The 20,292-nt window shown below is 43.0% G+C and overlaps 1 protein-coding gene across 1 annotated transcript; it reads right to left on the bottom strand.

Moving 5' to 3' along the window:
* Positions 1 to 6,075: 6,075 nt before the first annotated feature.
* S1PR3 (sphingosine-1-phosphate receptor 3) lies at positions 6,076 to 19,705 on the bottom strand. Its single transcript, XM_063128584.1, has 2 exons — positions 19,648 to 19,705; positions 6,076 to 7,567 (listed from the first exon to the last, which is right to left on the bottom strand). Exon 2 carries the CDS (start codon positions 7,399 to 7,401, stop codon positions 6,262 to 6,264), a length of 1,140 nt encoding a protein of 379 aa, XP_062984654.1. The 5' UTR covers positions 7,402 to 7,567; positions 19,648 to 19,705; the 3' UTR covers positions 6,076 to 6,261.
* Positions 19,706 to 20,292: the final 587 nt, after the last annotated feature.

Raw genomic sequence — 20,292 nt, 5'->3', positions numbered from 1 at the left:
ATGCATCTCTCATTCCTGACAGTAAAAATACAACAGTAATAAATTAAACAACGAATCATTTGCTGCCCTTTCACAGCACCCCAAATCAACTGCCTGGGGTTGCTGTCTCACTATGCCTAAGGGTAAGACTGGTCATGGCTGCAAGGGTAGGCAAAAAGATAGAAAACTAAGCATCAGGACTAAGAAGTTGTGTAATTTGTGGAGGGAGGAATTCCTTGCCAGCATTAAATGCAGTGATGAGTCAGACTCCAAGGTATTTGGTTGTTCTGTTCTGACTCCAAGGTATTTGGTTGTTCTGTCCTTAGTTATGCCTAGCAGAGCATTTCCCTCCTCTGTTTAGATTGCAACCCAGCTAAAGTTAAGCATTTTCAGTTCCCATTTATTTCAATGGGGGAGAGTTAAGAATTAATGGAAGTCATACTGAGGTGAAATGGCCCTCCCAAATTTAGCTCCCCATTTGTAGGTTGGGGTATGTGTTTCATCTATTTTCTCCTACACTCACACACACACACACACACACACAGAGAGAGAGAGAGAGAGAGAGAGAGAGAGAGAGAGAGAGAGACTCCAGATCTACACTAAGCAGGTTACGACACTTTGAAAATGCGTTGAAAACTGTATGTGGGGTGTGTCCTGGGCCCCAACAGTTGCCGCTACTGTTATAAACCATTTTGAAGCAATAGTGTAGATCCTGCCTGAGTGGCCATGGAATGATGATAAATGTTATTCCAAGGGGACTTCTGAGGGGAAAAAATGTAGCTAGCAATGAAAGTTACTATTTTTGCCCTCCCCAAGTCCCCTCAGAATTACGATATATCATGACGCAGCTTCATGCCAGTGCCTTTCTGAGGTGAGGGGGAGAAAATGGCAGCTACTGTGAGGATCTCCACTGATGCCACCATCCTAAGCAGCAAAAGTAAGTCGGGGGTGGGGGGAGGACAAGGCGTTAATTGCTACTACAGGATGTTGGGTGCTATGGAGCAGGCCAATAAATTTTCCTTGGACTACTGTATTTAAAGAAGGGAAGGAATTCCTGACCACCTCCAGGCTAGACAATCCACTGACCCTGAAGGTTGTTTTGTTTTTTGCCTACCCTTGCAGTGTGTGGCTTGGCTAAGCTTGCAGACTAATTCAGAGCCATCTTCTCTGCAACCCTCTTTCCGGAGTGCACTGCAGCTGTTACTTGTGGCACACTGTGGGCTGTGTAGATTGATGGGTGGACGGGCCTTGGCGCTGGGCAGAGGAGTGGCCCAGACAGCCTTCTTGCTCCTTGCCAGTATTTCAAGATGTGCTGACAGCCACTTGGCTCCACTTTCTTCTTCTTCTTCTTCTTCTTCTTCTTCTTCTTCTTCTTCTTCTTCTTCTTCTTCTTCTTCTTCTTCTTCTTCTCCTCATGGCTTTAGGTCTCCTGTGATCCAATTGTGCCTTTTATTCTGAGAAGGGGAAGCCCCAGTGACACTGACCACACCCGAGGGACATTACAGCCCTTTTGCAAAAGGTTCTCCAAAGGCAAGAAAAATGTTTGCAGGAAAACTACATGCCGATATTGCTCCTGGCAAACTGCAGACAGTGCTGGTCACAGCATCATAATCATCACTGTCAATATGGCTCCACTTGCATGTCTGGTACAGGCCACATTGTAGGCAGGGTGGTCAGAGGTGGATTGCAGTGGTTTGGATCTCAGACTATGTACTGGGACAGATTTTACAGCATCAAAATGTTTTAAAAGACTATAGACTTCCATAAGGTTTTTTTTTTTAATCCCTCAACTTTACTAGAGCTTCTGCTTTTGGATTCTTTGTGGGATTAAGGCAGGCTCCTTCACACACACCTCCTGTTCTGTATGTTTCATTATCCAGCCACTAGATGCACTTCTACTTTACATGGACAAATCCAAACTGCTTATTTTTATTATCTGCATTTCAAATAAAGCTGCAGAAATAGTAGGAAAGCACGGAAGAGGCACTGGAGGTTGACAACGTTGTGTAAAGGACATGCAAACTTCCATGAGTAATCAATATCAATTGCAGGATAAAAAACACATGTGGAGAAGCCCAGGGTCAAAGAATTAATTCTGATAACAGCCAATTCTATCTCTTCTGTCATGATGATTTGTACGTGCTAGATTAATTCTGGGCCATTGCACTCCCAGTGAATAATCATGGGATATATTTAAGAGAAAGGTAGGTGTGCTTAGTCCCACTGATTTCAGCAAAGCTTAAGTTGTTGCTCCTGTTCTTTTTAGGTCTTTTATATTAACTGTATTTTATTGCCTCAATGTTGTTATATAGTGACTTTTAAAATTGTTATAAGCCATCATGTGTGTGGGGGAGGTTGTTATGGTTGAAAGGCAGGATAGAACATTAAAAAATAAATAAATATGTTCATAATTACCTACTTAAATACATTCCTATGCATTTTTACTTGGGAATATGGGCTTCTCCATACCAGGCTTTTTATCCTGCAACTTTACTGGGGCTTCTGCTTCTGGATTCTTTGTGGGATTAAGATCAGCCATTTAAATGCACTTCCCTTGGTTTCTTTTCTGGGGAGTTCGTTTATCTGTAAGTTCTATATGTTTCATTATACAGCCATTAGATTTTGCTGTAATTATACTGCAACTCTGTCATTACATGCTTAGATTCAAACCACCATTTTTAAAAGAGCTAATTATCCCTATTTCAAATAAAGCTGCAAAAAGGGTCACAAAAGGGTCACACTGGAGGGTAATGATGTCATGTAAAGGACCTGCAAACTTCTGTGAGTAACCAATCTCAATCACAGGATAAAAGGCTTGTGTAGAGAAGTTCTAAGTCCCTTTAAAATAAGTGGAGACCTGGTTTGCAGATGTTCCAGAGAAAAGTGGCAAGAATCATGTGATGGAAGAATGGCATCAGTTCTGAAAGCTCCCACATGTAGAGGGGGCATCAGTTTTGAAGGCATCCCAATGAAAATCAAAACAACAACAACCACTCCCTGCAAATAAAAATTTCCCACCAGAGAAAGAGGTTGTAGCCCTGCTCATTCCCTGCTGAGCCATGTTTCTCCACCTGGAATGCAGTTCATTATCCCATTGACTTTATCGCCTTATTACCTCTTTATTCTGATGCATGCGTAGAGGCCAAGCTTAACTTCTGGGTAAACATGGGAGAGAATTGGGCTGCATGTCTTGTAGACCACTGTAACGTGTCTGTGGTCTGTAATGTTTTTCTATAGTGGGTAGTATGCCCCATGACAAGTGCTTGTTTGTTAGCACAGCACAGCATAGCATCAAGAATGTGCCACTCATTAATAGAATCCCAAGCAGCAAGCCAGGAAGTCTAGCAAAACAATCGCTCTTAGGTTTAAAGCGGAACATGATACAATACAAAACTGTACATTAAGGGCACAGTCCTATGTACATTGAGACAGAACAAAAGTCCTGCAACTCCCAGCATTCCCCAACCAGCCCTTAATGCATTATTACATCTTACTGCAGCCCTTCCAAGTACCTGGAGATATATATCCATGACTCAATTCATATCTACAGTTCTACATTCTTGTCATGATACTTGTTGCTTAACTATTTTCATATTGATATAAGAGAGAGAGATTGTCTCTTGCTGCTTTAAGCAGGTTTTATTCAGTACGTCAGTTTACACTCTAGTTTCTTTTCACAGTTTCAGTGTATACTCTCTTGCACTTTGCACAGAGATTGAGAGGTTAATGTATTGACCTGCTTACAAGATTTTAAACTTGGAAGAACACATATGCAAATCATTTATATTCCCTTGTGCTACAGGCATTAGATAATCATTGGAGGGACAAGGGAATCCCAGACACATGCAAGTTACCTGGATTGTGACAGTATATGCAAGTAACTCCCATTGATTTTAAGGGAACGTGTTTTCACTTAAGTATGCCTAAGATCTTAGATTTTCAATGCAGTTACTTGAGGCACTGTCTGAAAAGTATGTCCCATTGTTAAAAAAAAAGCCTTTGTGAGCAGACTTCACAATCAATCACTTGAGTAAAGAATGCCACAAATAATCATGGCACGAGGCTGCACAAATCATGGCTTCAAATGAATTTTTTTTTAAAAAAATCTAGAATAGAATGACATTCATTTCAAGTGTAATGAGTAATGTGGTTGTCATCTATGTGCAGTCCCCAGCCATTGGTTTAACTGCTGTGATGACACAAGTTGTTTGAGAATTCTTCAGCTGCTAAGGGGAATGCTTCAGTCAAAAAATGTTGAAAATCAATGTTGGTGTTTTGAAAGAAATAGAAGGCTGTTTGGAAAAAAACACAGAGTACCTGGGGATATGTATGGTGATGTCACAAACTACTTTTGGTTCGTTCTACTTTATTTCCTGTGGCAGATTCACCAGTTTTACCATTTATTCTCCACTCACTTCCTTTTAACACAAATCATATGGGGCAAGAATGGATCAGTGAACAGAGATTCTCACTGAGCTGGATGATAATTTTACAGCTATGTGAAGAGAAAACATTGGCAATGATTTATTTGATTCAACTTTGAGTTAGGTATAGTTGTCAATGAATATTAACATTCAAAATGTGATTTGTGAATTTGTTAAGCTCCATTGGCATGGGATATAATTTTCTTGAACTTGTCTTTAAATAGGAAATGTTGGGGAAGATCATGCCACTTCCAGTAGATAATTTCCCTTGTTCTATGCTTGGGACTTCAGTAACTTTAAACAACAAAACAAAAATATATGTATTGATTAAAAATATATACATGATATATGTATGAAATTCTGAGTCACACATTTCACTTGGACACTGAACTATATTAAATAATAATAAAAAAGATTCAATGAGCATGAACAAATATTACTTAAAAAAAAAGTCAGAATAAAATAGAATGGCTTCTAATCACAGCTACCATATTTAGCTGCTCACAGACGTTTGCATTGATAAATGCAAGACAGAATACTGGATTGCTGCAGAATCTAACTTCTCCCCTCTAATACTTCCTTAATGAAGTTTTTCTTCATATGTTTTCTTTAAAAACAACAACATTTGAAACATACCTGCTCACTGTACTTGTTATATTACACAGAGTTATACCATACAGAGTATCATAGTTATAACATCAGATAATGTAAACTCGTGCCACACAACTGGCATATTTAAAAATGTACAAATAAAAAGATAATTAGAGGCTGTCACCTCAACCCTAAACATTTTTTTCTGAGATATCTGTCTGTGCATATCCTTGCTATCTCTTCCTAATATCTCCCTAATGTGATGTTTATCACATAGCCTTGGCACTGTGACCAGCATGTTCCATCCTAAGGATTTATTTGCTGACATAATAAGTCTCAGAACCCTTGAATAAATACCTGTAATGTGAATCCATTAACAGAATGTTGAATTACATAAGGGGGGAAATCATGCACAACACAGAGAGGAAATGATTACCTTGTTAATCCAAAGTCGCAAAGTGGAGGGGATATACAGTCTTGGTAAGTGTGCCATGCTTGTGAACAGTAACATTTCATGTGGGTCATTTTATAGATAGAAATATATAGATACAGCCACATGCATGCACGATAGGATAAACATTGGCTACCATCTGTCCATGGCCCTCTCTCCCCTCCCCTCCAGCACAATTGGCTGAGCAACTGTGATGTCATAGAATGTTAACAAATATTGTTAACTGCTGAGGAAGTCAGTCATATGATGTTGCCAAAGTGTCCAAGTGCTGTGAAGAAAGTGAAAGATCAGCTTGGGTGAGAATGAAGCCCCACATAGTTCCTACAAGTTGTGTTCTATCTAGAAGTCAGGAGGATGGTATGGTTGAAGGTGGTAGGCTGAGGAAGAAAGAAGGCTGGAAGGATATGGTAAAAACAACACCACACTTACCTACACCTCTAATTTTTGAGATTTACATACTATTCATGGGTGTAGATTGGCTTTCATAGACTGATTTAACATAACCAGCCACTGTTTCCACATTGTTACTCAAGTGCATATACAATTTGGATCTAATTGCATAAAAAAAAAATCCATGTCAAATTTCCCATTTTTCTTACAGACATTGTGACAGGCAGCCAAGAGCTTTCTTGAATCAATCTCTCATGAAACCAAAATCCAGACCCAAATGTTTTGTGCTAAAAAGAGGCATTCAACTTAAGTAATTGGTTAGTGCTTCCTCCCCTATTATTTAAGTGCATGAAACCTCACTAAAAAGGCTTCTAGTTGGCTCTAAAAAGCCACAGAGGAATCCTTGGCTTGCACAGTTAATGGGCTTCATTTGCAGAAGTTTCCATTGTGAAATGACGATTCATTTTTTTCTGCTATACAAGATGAGCTTTTAGTCTGTGGGAATTCCTCCTTGGGTCTGTGTGTGTTGTTGCTACTGCTGGATTTGCTTCGACTCTGATCTGGGGTGGGCTGGATAGGCAAAGACATTGTGGCGTTGGCCTTCACCAGGCAGCCACACACGAGGCGGAAGAAAGCCCGACGCATTTCTTTGCTTGCCAGAGTGTAGATAATGGGGTTCATTGCTGAATTCAGGACTGCCAAGGCAATGAACCCATCTTCTTGGTATAAAATGGGACACTCTTTCACATCGCATGCCACGTCAATCAGCAGCAGAATAAACAACGGGGACCAACAGGCAATGAAAACCCCAACAACAATCACAACTGTCCTAAGCAATGCCATAGATCTCTCCGAGTTGCTGTGGTTAGTGACGTTACGGCTACTGGACTTCACCAAGATATAAATGCGGGCATAGAGGATTACGATGGCCACTAGAATGGCTATGAAAATGATGATGCAAAATGCCACATATTTTTTGGAATAGAGTGGCAAAACGGTGGAACAGTCCTTTAAGTGGCCAATACAGTTCCAACCAAGGATTGGTAAAGCACCCAGGGAAACGGAAATGAGCCAGCATGTTCCAATGAGCAGGAAGACCCTGTACTTTTTATTAGCATCATAGGGCCTCATTTTGATCATTGTCAAATGTCGCTCAATGGCAATCGCTAATAAGCTGAATGTGGATGCGCCCAGAGCCACAAACATGCTGCCTTCCCGAACAAACCAGATCCTGAAAGACAGGCTCATGGTCTTATTTCCTGACATCAAGATGTTTACTTTGTAGACTATCCCGGCCAGCAGATCACAGAGAGCCAGATTGCCAATGAAAAAGTACATGCGGTTGTGAAATTTGTTGTTCTTCCAGATGGCAATCAGCACCATCAGGTTCTCCAAGATGATAAAACTACAGATGATTAGAAGCGCGATAGTTGTCAGGCCTCTTTTTTCTCCTCGGTAAAGCTTTCCAGTGTAATTGTAATGAAGGTGTATCACAGGGTCCATTGCATTTGCTTCATTTTCTTGATACAAAAAGATACCAGTGGGTGGTGTGCTGACCAAAGCCATTGTTTAGCTTTCCACTAGGATGCTAATTCCAAATTAAGGAAGTTTTGTTCCAATCGCTTTCCACAAGGGGGAGCCCACGTCACGCGCCTTCGAACACTCCTTTAAAGATGTTTCCAGCTTCACTGGTTGGTTGCATGTCAGCATCCTGTGACACCAACACCGAGACCTTTAAAGCAGCAAGAAAAAACATAAGTCAGGTACACTAAATTCTCCAACTTCATGTTAAATGTATTAAAAGCAGCAATCACATGTTTTCTGACATAATATATTAGAGAATGAGTGCCTGGGCTGTTCAAAATGTTCAGGTAGGCAGATCTAGACATTACCAGTGACACAGGGCTACCACCAGAAATTGCATCCTCTGTCAAGTTCTCTCCCTCGGCATCCAGAATAAGTCAGAACACTTAGACATGTCCCAACACCATCATATTACACTTTCCTCTACTTAGTACCAGCAAGAAATTACCTGGAACAGGGCTGGGGAAATGCACAAAGTGTGTCAAATCATTACGGAGCGGAAGGAGAAAATTTGACATGGAGTTGGTGTTTTTTTGGTGTGTTTTTCTTGTGATGCTTCACAACATGAAAGTACCACATATTTCAAAACTATTTTAAACTAAGCTATTTATTAAAAGTGGGAGAAAAGGGTGAAAATATATACTTAGGGGCATCAATACAGGATTGCATGGACATGGCTGACATACAAGGCACATAGAACATGACCCAGCCAGAGTTAAGCATGTTCAGGTCCCTCTGGTTCCAATGGGAAACTTAGGCTTGGCAGTGAAATCCCATGGGTGTTTACTCAGAATTAAGTCCCACTGAGCTCAACGGGAGTTACCCCTCTCCCAACAGTGTGTATTGTATTGTAGTTTCAGTAACTTCTCTAGGTTTTGTTTTAGCTCCTAGCGGATGTGAATATAGTTTAAAATAACCTGTGTTCAGCTTAATATTTGGTCTAATCTATAAAAGAATATGGTAGTGTAAGGCTTATTACTTGAGATCTGCCAGACCAATTTTGCTCATTTTTGTTTCAAACTGAAGCTTGAGCAGCGCAGACACACAGAATTTTTTGAAATTTCAAGAAAGTTCAAAACTCGATTTTTAATAGCAATTAATATCCTCTGGGCCAAACAGGCAGGGTGCCCCTCTGCCAGCGAGATGACAGGTAGCTTGGCTCAGCCAATCAGTGTGGCATGAAGGCAGGCCCCAGGTGCAGCTGTGTGGTTAGGCTGTCGCACCAGCAGGCAGGCAGGGGGATGGGGGTTGTGGCCAATCAGGGCACATAAGGGAAGGGGAGGGGCCCCACCACATGCAAATTTCAGAAGGAGATTCACTATGCATGAGCCATATTTGCATTATTCATGAGCCCCTCGGTGCGGGGATTGAGAGGCAAAGTGCAGGAAAAGTGCAGTACTACTAGACACCCTTGGTGTCATGGGTTTTAGTATACTTAAATTAGTTCTGTCAACCAACAATATTTTTTAAAAAATTGATTAATGCTGGCCTTTTAATCAGTCAGTGATGCTTAAATAAACTGCACATTAACACATTTTCAACATTGATGCTTTTTTGAGATGCGTAAGATAAGCATTGCTAGATAGAAGGCCATCTTTATATTTTTTGATTTGCATTTCCTTGTACAGTAAAACACCAACCCCAGGGCAATATAAATAAGTGAGTCCTTAATCAGAATTTGCCCTTGCTAGATGGAACTGGTTTAGTTGATTACCACTAAATATGTGCAGTCCAAATTACAATACCCAAGCAAAGCTGGTTCTCTTTCCATATAATGGCTGGGATCTGGCAATTTTTTTCCACATGGTTCTGCATTTTTCTGAGGCAAATGTAAGTAAATCAACTTTGTAACCACCTGAGGCAGACTCATTACATTGCATGCAGGAGACAGACAACAGCCTGACCCAACCATAGCTTGAGACTTCTGTCTGCCTAAGACACAAAATGATATACTGGTTCTTTTCAATGGAGGATAAAGGACTGTAAATATCTGTTCTCTATCTCTACTAGGATAGACTGTTAGACAAAAGAAGTGTAGAAACACTGCTAGGTGCTAACTGGAAAGCATGTATGCTTAAAGGAAGGAGTTTTCCCCCCCTGTACGTTGGGATTTTAAGCATACACGCTGGCATGCAAGGTCCACAGAAGAGTTAGGTTACTTATGAGTTGTTTTTGTTTTTTTAAACCAATTCAAATGTTACATCATAGCCAAGGACTGCAGCAGCCCAAACTATTCTAAGCACTGCTTTTGCTACAATGCATGAAGAAGCGGAACAGATCTCACTTAACAATGACCTCCGCAAACTCCAGAGAATCTCTGGAGCCCTTGGCTGCTTCCAGATGCGGCTTTTATTGTGCAAGTGCTCTGACTCAAACCCAGAGGGTCCAGGTTGGTGGTGGTCTAGATATCGTCATCGTCCTCTGTTTGCAACCCTCCCATGTTTTTCTACTGCCTCTTCTGTCTTCTTTTCTCACCAAAGAAAATCCATTAAGGAGAAAAAGATGGAATCACTGCAGAATGTTGGTGGCGCTAGGAGCTGTCTGCCTGGGAGCATCCCTCGTGTGTTTATCATCTGTGAATCACATCTGGGATGTTGAGTCGGCAAGGAAATGCCTGGGAATTATACAGCATGCCAAGATCTGTGCTAACATAATGCGCGTGAGAATCTGGGACACATGTTATGATCATGGGAAGCTCCTATGGACTTTGATACAACATAAATTCAAATCAGCATCTCCTATTTTTAAAAAAGAAAACTGTACGAATTATTTCCTAAATCTGGTCCTGCTGCCTGTTTCCTAAAACCAAACATGGCTTTTAGGTCATGAAGAACCAGTAAGGAATGCTTTCCCTCTCCAACTCAGAAGCTGTGTTTCAAAGGAGTGTAGGGTAAGAGTCCATGGTGTGCATTATATCCTCTCCTCTTCCCCACCTCCTGAATGTGGCTCATGGTTTCAAGTGGGGGGAACATCTGAAATTTATTGGCCATCCCTTCTGCTAGGAGAAGGGGCTGCAGTGACAGGATCAGAGGTGATAGGCATGTTTTGCTTAAACTTCAAGATTAGCCCCAAGTATATTCCCCACAGGAATGAAAGGTCACCACAGTGGTGAAAGTGAAACCTGTGCCCTGGTGACGTCGCCCAAGACATTTTGCTGCCTGAAGCAGAGCAGCAAATGCCCCTCCTCCATCTTCCACTCAAGGTAAGTAGTACTCAAGGCCAGCCAAGTTATTTTGGCTTTGGGGTAGAAAATCCAACAGACTCCTCTTCCCTCCACCACCTTGGCAGTGGGGCAATAATAATACACTTAATAATACACTTAAAAGCTAACAATACAATAATAATACACTTAAAAGCTAACAATTTGCTTCCCTTTCATGACACCCCAAATCTGCTGCCTGAAGAGCCACTTCACTACCTAATAGCAGGGCTGGCTCTGGCCCAAGCTATTAATAATCAAGGCTACTCCTCTTTGCATAGCTTCCAAACTCAGCAATGTTTGTTGGACACATTATGGTGCCATTTAACCACTACTGGAACACTATGGGAAGCTGTTACCCACAGGTTCACCCCATGGCACTCCTGTAATATTAAAAGGCTGGCAAGCAGCCATGCTGGCAGGCCAACTGCATGCATCTTTCTCACATAACCATCCCTTTTTAGGTCTTCAGTTCTGTGGGGAAGTCCCACATGACAGTTGACCTCACTCACATGTGTGCAAGCCTTTAACTCAGGGCTGCAGGACCTCAGGCCCAGGGTCCAAAGCTGTCCCATCTGGGGTTCCAATCTGGTAGTCTGGCATTCCACAGATGGCTATGCCCCTTTTCCTTTCCCTTGATTATTTGATGGTTTCTCTTTCTTTGCAAGGTCCCCCCATTTTCAAAAGCCTGGATACTGGCAGTAAGAACTTTAAATCCAAAATATTATGGTATTTTTTGCAAGGTCCCCTGCCCCCTTTGCCTTTGGCCCCACCCACCACTAGAACGTGGCCCTCGAGAGCTTCTTCAAAATGGAAATTGGCCCTCGGGCTGAAAGAAGTTCATCATCCCTGTTTTCAGTGTTGCACAAACACTAGAGGATGAGCTCATGGAAAAGCATCCGCCATATTGAAATGGATCGTGTAAGATGGACTGTTGGTAAAATGGCTTTTGTATATGCTGATACTCACAAGTGGCGCCTGCAACAAAATGATGCACTGTATCCCAAAGCCTGGGTGCCAACGAGAGAGATTTCCATGCCCTTCCTCTAGGCTCAGAAAAGGAGAGGGGGAAACTCTAGCAGACCCAGTTCCCCCAACCTTGCAAGGCAGGAGATTGCTTCCCTTCTTTGCAAGGCTCCCAGAGCCTGGGGACCTATACGCTCTGCCAAGGTTCTGCCAGGATTCCAGAGCAACACAAAGACAGCAGACACACATAATCTACAGGTACATTTGGGGTGAAGGAGGGCTGATCCATGTTGAGTACCTAATTTTAAGAGGGTCTATTTCTGTATGCCTCAGGAAATTCACGAGTATGGAGAAACCCTGTTTGTGGCTGGCCCCAACTTGTGTCTGATTGGAACAGAACACCTTGTCCTAGACAAAAAATTGTGACCATAGGGGAAAACAAACAAACATTTTAACAGTAGAATTAGGTCATGGCTAGATGAGAGATTATCCCGGGGATCGCCCTGGGATCATCCTTGTGCATCCACATGATGCACAGGGCATCCCAGGAGCAGGGAGGGATGATCCCTCCCTTGCCCCGTGATATCATCCTACCCGTTTTTCCCGATTTTCTGCAGTCTCGGGATGATCTTGAGACCACGTAACATGTGGTCCACCATTGCTGGTATGTCCTGGCTCCTCGCGAGTAATCACAAGGACCCAGGCACAGAACTCATCTGTGCCCATCGGGGTGGGTTTTTTTCTTTAAAAACTCACATTTTGTGCAGGAGCACTCCTGCACTTCTCTCCGATTAAAAAAATGAATCAAAATGGTGGAAGTGATGTCCTCTTCTTCCTGGAACGTCACACATTGTGTGTAGACGAGGGCAACAATCTCATGATCATAAAATCGTGAGATCGTCGCCCTCCACCCCCCTCATCTAGCCATGCTCTTAGAAACCAACAGTGGAATTAGAACGCATTCCGGCACTCAACAGAAATACTAGGTGGAAGAGATCCTGTTTATAACCACAGAAGAATGGCTAAATATAGCATCAAAAGTAATATTGTTGGGAGGACAGGGAGTCAAACTCTTATTTGGATGGTGAGAATATTTGCCATCTTTATTGTTGTTTTGTGAAAAAATAATCTGGTGCAGTGGAGCAAGGCTGCATGGATAATGGAGAGCCAGTGTGATGTAACGGATAAGAGTGTTGGGAACAGATGATGAAGACCTCTGGAGATCCCCACTGTGCTACAAAGCTCACTGTCAGGTGAGTGCATGTGTGACCTTGAGCCAGTCATACTCTCTCAGCTAACCTACTTCACAAGGTTACTGTGAAGTTAAAAGGGGGGTTGGGAAACTATGTACACATGACCCTGAGCTTTTTAGAACAGTGAGATAAATATGTCACAAATATTAAAACGATCCACATACAAAATATGAATGTTTCAGCCCAGTGACAAAACAAACATTCCCCAGAGTCGTGCTAAATCATGTAGTCCAATTTTTACGTTGGTCCTTTTTCAATTAAACACAATAGGAGCAAGCCTAACTTCCATCTGATTCTATAATACTCTACATAACACCGCAGAAACTTAAATGAATAAAAGACAAACTGAGCATATTTTGGCTTTCTTCATTTTTTGCAGGGGTAGCCACAAGTAGAAGTCAAATCCACAAATGATCATTTTTAACCAGAGAAAAGTGAGCACCTTTTGAGTGAAAAAGCAACCTATACACCCACCCATCCACCCACCCACACATGTTGGAGTTCTTCTGGGATGAACTGTGTATAATCTGTGACTATCAATGGTACTGAGATCTAGAACAAACTTGCTTTTTGTCATAACTATATCTTCTGTGCTTTTGTGCTAAATATCTTTATGGTTGCAAAAGTAATGTAGATAACAATAGCTTGGAGAATGGAGTTCCTTGCAAAGTACAGTATTCTTAATAAACCGTTATTTGTCCTGGCTTCTGTGGTTTTGTAATTCTTTAGGAAAGCTTGTGTATAAAACTCAAAGACATTGTCCTTATTCAACTGTGGTTTTAACCATATGGTTTATCACACAATGCTATTAACAGAAGCCATATTTAAGCACAACCTTCTTATGACCTTCAGATTTCTATGCAGTTTTCAAGGTGTATATGGTTGCAGTGACCTTCATTTTCCACACTGGTCCAAAGATCCTTTCAGTACAAGTCATGGCAGATATTTAAAGCCAACTTTGTCTTCTAATTATAAAACTGTCAATGGTTTAATCTAGATCAGTTGTATAGCAAGGCCTCCTGAGAAGCTTATCAAAGTAAAGAGAAACATTCATTTTACAAACTGAATTCTTCCTTCTTAGATGTCTTTTTAGTTCTCCATATGTTAAGAAATATCTCTAAAACATGAGGAACTAATAATGACATACATACTTTTCAGATTATTTAATTTATGGAAGCTAGGAAAATGTAACCAAGATATAGGAGATAAAAAAATGATGTTAACATACACATACACACACACACACACACACACACACACACACACACAAGCTTGGGAGAGAAAATGAATGACTGGAGAATAAAAATGAGTTGGCCACTAAAATTTGGAGTAACATCTGCCTCACACGTCATTGCAAAAGCGTAATGAATGTGGTCCAGCTGAGCCAAAGCACAAGATCATGATCTCTGTTGTTCAAATCCTTCAAGGAATCTAGCAGGACAAACATATCCCGTACATATTGCAGCACCTCTGGCACTCCAAAAGTATAAATGGGGAAAGCTCAGTATAGTAGCCTTTTTTCCCTAGTCATCCAATTTGCTTTGCACACCTGAAGATGATTCTACACAGCATTGCGTGGTAAACCAAAATAATAAACTTCAGAGTTTGTGGCAAGGATGTGGTTTGCTACTGTTTCTAGGGCCAATTTTTCTAACCAGTAGGGATTGACTGCAGTACCCACATGTCAAATATTTCCACAGAAGACCCAGGCACACTTGGCAGACAGCTGCAAGATTGCACCGGATCAGAATAGAGCATATCCAGCATGTAGGTCCAGTTTAGAAATCCTATTTTCTTGTTGACTATTCTGCATGGCAATATAGCTTAATACTGGTACCTATGGCAATGGTGTAGGCTAATGTTCCTAATTTAATACACACAGTCTTTATGTTGTACATGAACTAATTTTGAGCAACTTGTTCAAATCCTTCAGTCCCTCCAGTGAACGTAGACAAAGGACAGCCTTCATCAGTGCAATTCACCATCTATGGGACTCTACAACTGTTTTTCAAGATGAAAAATTGGAAATTGGCTCCTCTATATGAGAGTAATAAACCTACTTTGGAACATAGTACCTTCCTTTCAAAAATCTGAGACCTAGAGGAGACTGCAGTGTTTGCAGCTTTGGTATTGATAGAGAGCTGGTCAGCTTGTTAAATAAGATAGAATTGTAGGGCTGAAAATAAAAAAGGCGGTTTTGTGAACCTCCCAGGAAGCTTTGGCTATTGGGCGGTATAAAAATGCAATAAATAAATAAATAAATAAATAAATAAGAGATATTAACTGCACTGATATGGAATTCTCCATAGAGAAAGAGCCCAACAGAATGACCCATGTCTTACTAGCCTAGTGTACTAAAAGTAGATAGTAGAAGTGGTCCATACTATGAAATACCTATAGGCAGAGAATGGTTTTGTTGGGAAAAGATATGCATGTAGTGAACATGCACTAGAAGTTATCCACCAATCCATCTCCAAACCAAACAGCGTTGATGTAATGCTTCAACTGGCACATTGTATTTACACTGTGGCAATTCCTGAGTCATCTGAGAAAGGAAGAAAAAGCCACAAGATTATAGGGTAAAAAAAAAAAAAGGACAGAAGGGATGCTTTCACCATTCCTGTTGTTTTTAGGGCACCATGTCTGAATCTCTCTCCCAGTGTTTAATAATGAATGTGTGAAGGAGCTTCCACGCATGTGCCAGCTAGTCCCTATTGGTTTTTCCCCTCCCTTCCGTCTGTTACGGTGATTTTAGATTGTAAGCCGTATGGCAGATTGTCTTGTTTTGTTTTATTCTGTACAGCGCCATAAAAATTGATGGCGCTTTATAAATAAATATTAATAATAATAATAGTCCCACCCTAGCCTCTGATGCACACATGTCAGCCGCACCCACAGCCAATACAGGATTAGTATTAGTCCAAAGAGAGTGCCATGTCCCTCGGGCTCCATCCATGGGGATGATAGCACTGGTCAATGATTGCGTGTGCATGTAGGGCCCACTGGTCAATGATCATGTATATGTATAGGGCCCCTTGCTCAATGACTGTATATGTGCATAGGGCCTCCTTCAGACTAATTGTAGAAAGCTCCCTTATACTGAGTCAGACCAGAGGCCATTTAGCTTAATGTGTTCTACACTGGCCCTGTTCAGAAGACACCTTAAACCAAAGCTTTAACTACAGTGAATAAGGCAAAAAGCCTTATTCATCATGCATCATGTTTAAAGCCGTAGATTAAGGTATCTTCTAAACATGATCACTGACTAATAGCAGCTCCCAAAAATTTCAGATAGGAATCTTCCTTAGCCCTACCTGGAGATGCCAATCTATTACTGAACAATAGACCTTCCATACCTGGAGGTACAGCCAAAGTGCATAAGTCTAGCTGATGCATTCTTGGAACCCTTTCACACTTTTGTTACCCACAGGAACCAAAGGACTGAAGAGAGTTTTTGCCTCTGGAGGTTCTGTGGCTCTTTAATTACTCCCCAGTTCGTATGAACAGGCATGATGGAGATGGAACCTGCAGCGATTATGAATGAACCTAATGCAAAATTCTCAGCATCCTCAGCAATAGCTTCAAGAAAGCCATGAGATTCAAACCTTATCAGTCAATTCATGTGCTGCAACTGAATACTACTGGGATGCATGGAGGAGCAGTTTAGGAACTTTAGGGCTCATCTACACCAACCAAGATATTCCACTATGAAAGTAGTATAAAAGCTGTATATAAAAGGCAGGAATCACACTACTGCTTTATAATGGTGTTGAGGTGCACTGACAACTGTTGGGGCCTGTTGACACATACCATATACCACTTTCATACCACTTTCAAAGTGTTATATCCTGCTTGGTCATGGGCCCCAACAGTTGTCAGTTCACTTCAGTACCAGTGTAAAGCAGTAGTGCAGATCCTGCAGTCACTTCAATACCACTATAAAACACTAGTGCAGCTCCTGCCTTTTATATACTGCTTTCATACTGGAATATCATGCTTGGTGTAGATGAGCCCTTAGTGTGATGAATTCAAGGTATCTGCGATTTTAGCTTTCACATCACAATTAAGAGTGTGAGGCTGTGAATAGGTCTTGTCTGAACTGGACAGACAAGTGAATATCGAGAGCTTGTAATCATCAAGGCTGGATGAGTAGTTATACCACAGGTTGTAGGGTCCAGCCAAACTGGACTCTTACAATAAGGAAGGGTACAGGTGGGAGAGATGCTCCCTTAAAAATTCTTCTCACACCTCAGAAAACAGGGCCTATGACCTCATCACCTGATGTGGGAACAGAGAATTGTCCACCAGGTGGAGAGAAATGTAGTAGGCTGCTTAACAAACAGACTGAGCAGTGATTTGGGGGGGGGGGTGTTGTATGGTATGTTTGTGGACATTGAAAGCTGAGGCCTCAGATCCTTTAATCTGGCTCTAGTTACTGATCCACAGCTAAGAAGAAAAAAGATGGGAACACTAACAGCAGGAATATCCCCTATTTTAAGCGATCATCTCATATTCCAGAACACCATGATCTCATAACACATAATGGATGCTGCTAATGTCCCTACATTGCACTCCCAGAAAACATAATGGATGTCACAGTTCCATGGTGATCTCTTACTTTCAAAAGTTTGGCTACTTCCCAGGAGTTGCTGTACTCTTCCCCCTTATGGTCCAGAATTTTCAGTCCCAGGGCTATTTCACACAATTATTTTTCAACACACTGTAGTGATTTCAAATTGCCTTCTCCTCCACCCAGCCCAGGACTTTCTTCAGCTCTCCATAAGGGAGAGATGCATGAGTTCCCTGCTTGTGCATTAACATGGAAGCACCAAAGGAGGCTACAAGAGTCACATATTCACTTAGGGGCTCTTCCTGTCACAAATACAACCAGCTTCTCTAGACAACTGGGGTGACAATGTTTCTATTGGCTTTGTACCCTCAATAAACCGTGACCTAAAATGCACATCTAGGTCCATTTCTACGGGGCAATTATTAATCACGGGGAACCTACCCTATCCCATGCTCACCCATCCTTTGGTTCTTTGTATTGCCAAAGGTCAGCCCCACCAGTTTATTGGCATGTCAGACTTTATCCACCTGCCCCCCAAGCTGGAGACTGCACAGGACTCCTCTTGCCTAAACATCAGCATCAAGCAAGTGTGCAGAACCTCAGTCCTGGGTGCCAGATCCAGCTTTCTGGGGATTTCAGGGTTCCCAAGAAGGCCTCAACATTTCCTCCTGGCCACTGATCATTCAGTGGTTTCCCAGCTTGTGCGAAGTTTTCTCCCCATTCCAAAAGGTTGAAATGCCTCTCCTAGGGCCTCATGACCAGAAGTAAGAGCTTTAAGCTACAATATGCTGGCATGTTTCGGTCATTTGGCCTTGCCCCTTTTGCCTTTGACTCCACCCACCCACTGCTGGGAGGCCCCAGGGAGCTTCTCCAAACTGGAGTTTGGCCCTCAGGCCAAAGGAGGTTCTGCATTCCTGGCATAAAGCCTAGTGGGAATAGCTGGGGTGGCTACCAAGAGCAACTATCTGGAACTCTCAACCACCCCACATACTCATTCCTTTTGCTTCTAGTGGTGGTGTAGCCTCCCAGTACGAAAACTTGTTCTGGACAAGCCCCATCCTGACATTCAGGAGGGAGTCTTTAACATCCCACTTAAACTTAGTTAATTTGGAAAATTTATTTATTTATTTATTTATTTATGGCGTTTGTATACTGCTGAATATAATAAAAATGTCTCAGTGGTTCACAATATTAAAATGCAATATTAAAAACATAACATTAAAAACACAACATTAAAACAACTACAGTAAAAACAACAATTGAAGGAGCAGCATAAGAACATAACAATTGCCCTGATGCTGGATCAGACCAAGGGTCCATCTAGTCCAGCACTCTGTTCACACAGTGGACAGCCAGGGACTAACAAGGCAGGCCATGCTGCAACAGCACCCTCCCACCCATGTTCCCCAGCAACTGGTGCACACAGGCTTACTGCCTTGAATACTGGAGACAGCAAAATTAGCAGCATGGTTAGTTTACTTACAGCCCAGGGAAAGCCTGGTCAAAGAGGTCACATTTTCTGCCTCCTGAACTATATCATCATCATCACAATGATGATGGTTAAGATCCAGACATAGTCGTGCTTAGAGGCGACCCACTGAAATCAATGGGACAAGTGACTAACGTGTGGGTTTCCTCTAAGCACAACTATGTCCGGATCCAACCCAATTAGAATAGTCGTACTTCTTTAAAAACAACACAAAAACGATTTAAAATACCGACACACTACTCAACTTTGAAAGGACAAAACAGAAAATAAACTGGACAACTGTGGCAGAAAGGCAGCGAGGTGGGGGTGGAGGGTGGGCAGCTGCCAAGGTAAAGCTCCTGCCCCCCCTGCCCCCTTTGTCGTTTAATCACGGCGCTACCTGTAACGCCCCCCCCTTCACACACACACACACACACACACTCCCGTCACCATCTGAGCAGCTGGCAGGGAATCCACAGGTATCTTTTCTCCTCCTCCCAAGCGCTCCAAACTTTTCGCAGTTGAAAACAAAAGGAGAATTTCAAGTCCAAAAAGTCCGGGGGCTGGAGCAGAGGAGCGGGGGTGGGCGGCCGTGGTTACCGTCCTCCTCTTAGCCTGCCCGCGGACCCCCTGTACCAGTTATCAGTCCCCCCCACACACACCCGCTCTCCTGAGTCCCCAGGGATTCTGATTAATTAATTCGGATTATAGACCGCTGCCGTGTATACGCTCCAGAAGCGGCGGAGAGCATCGCCCCCAGCGCCCGTCTCACCTCTAGCCGCAGCCGAGTTGACGCTCGCGAGACGCCCGCCCGGGGCGATCAGCTCACCTCGGTCTTGCGCGGCTCCTTGCCTGACGCGCCTCATCCCGGATCGCAGAACAGAGGCTTTACTCCGGAGTCGAGCGCCGGTATTCGGCGCCGATCCCTTCCCGCTTCCAAGTTCCCGCCAGCCGGCGTGTGTGTGGAGCGGAGCGGAGGCTGGCTTGGCTTTCCCCCTCGAGCGATTCCTGCCCGCGCTCGAAAACCCGCCCGTCCCGTGGAAGAGCAGCAAACTTCTCAAGCAGCCTGCGAGGAGATGCTGCTGCTGTTGCTGCCGCCGCCGCCGCCGCCGCCTCCGTCCCCCTTGGCTCCTCCCCTCCGAAATCGCCCCCGCTCCATGTCTTCTTTCACCGCCCCCCCCCCCCGCATCCCTTTCTGCTCCCTGCTGGGGACGCACCTCCCCCCGCCCCCGCCTCTCCTTCCGCTGCGCGATCCTCGGCGTCCCTCAGCCTTTCTCCGCTACTGAGCACCCAGAGCTGGAAGTCAGGGTCTCCTTTCAGGCAGTGGTGGGGCTTTGCCATCTGCGGACTGTCTACACCGGCAGCCGTCCCCAACCTGGCGCCCTTCGGATGAGTTGGACTACAACTCCCAACATCC

This window comes from Elgaria multicarinata, chromosome 6 (genome assembly GCF_023053635.1).
Source record: "Elgaria multicarinata webbii isolate HBS135686 ecotype San Diego chromosome 6, rElgMul1.1.pri, whole genome shotgun sequence".
Taxonomy (NCBI): domain Eukaryota; kingdom Metazoa; phylum Chordata; class Lepidosauria; order Squamata; family Anguidae; genus Elgaria; species Elgaria multicarinata.
This window is presented reverse-complemented; position numbering and strand designations above follow the sequence as displayed.

Excerpts from the sequence above, each read along its gene's own strand:
- S1PR3 (XM_063128584.1), bottom strand. The coding sequence starts at position 7,401 with ATGGCTTTGGTCAGCACACCACCCACTGGTATCTTTTTGTATCAAGAA.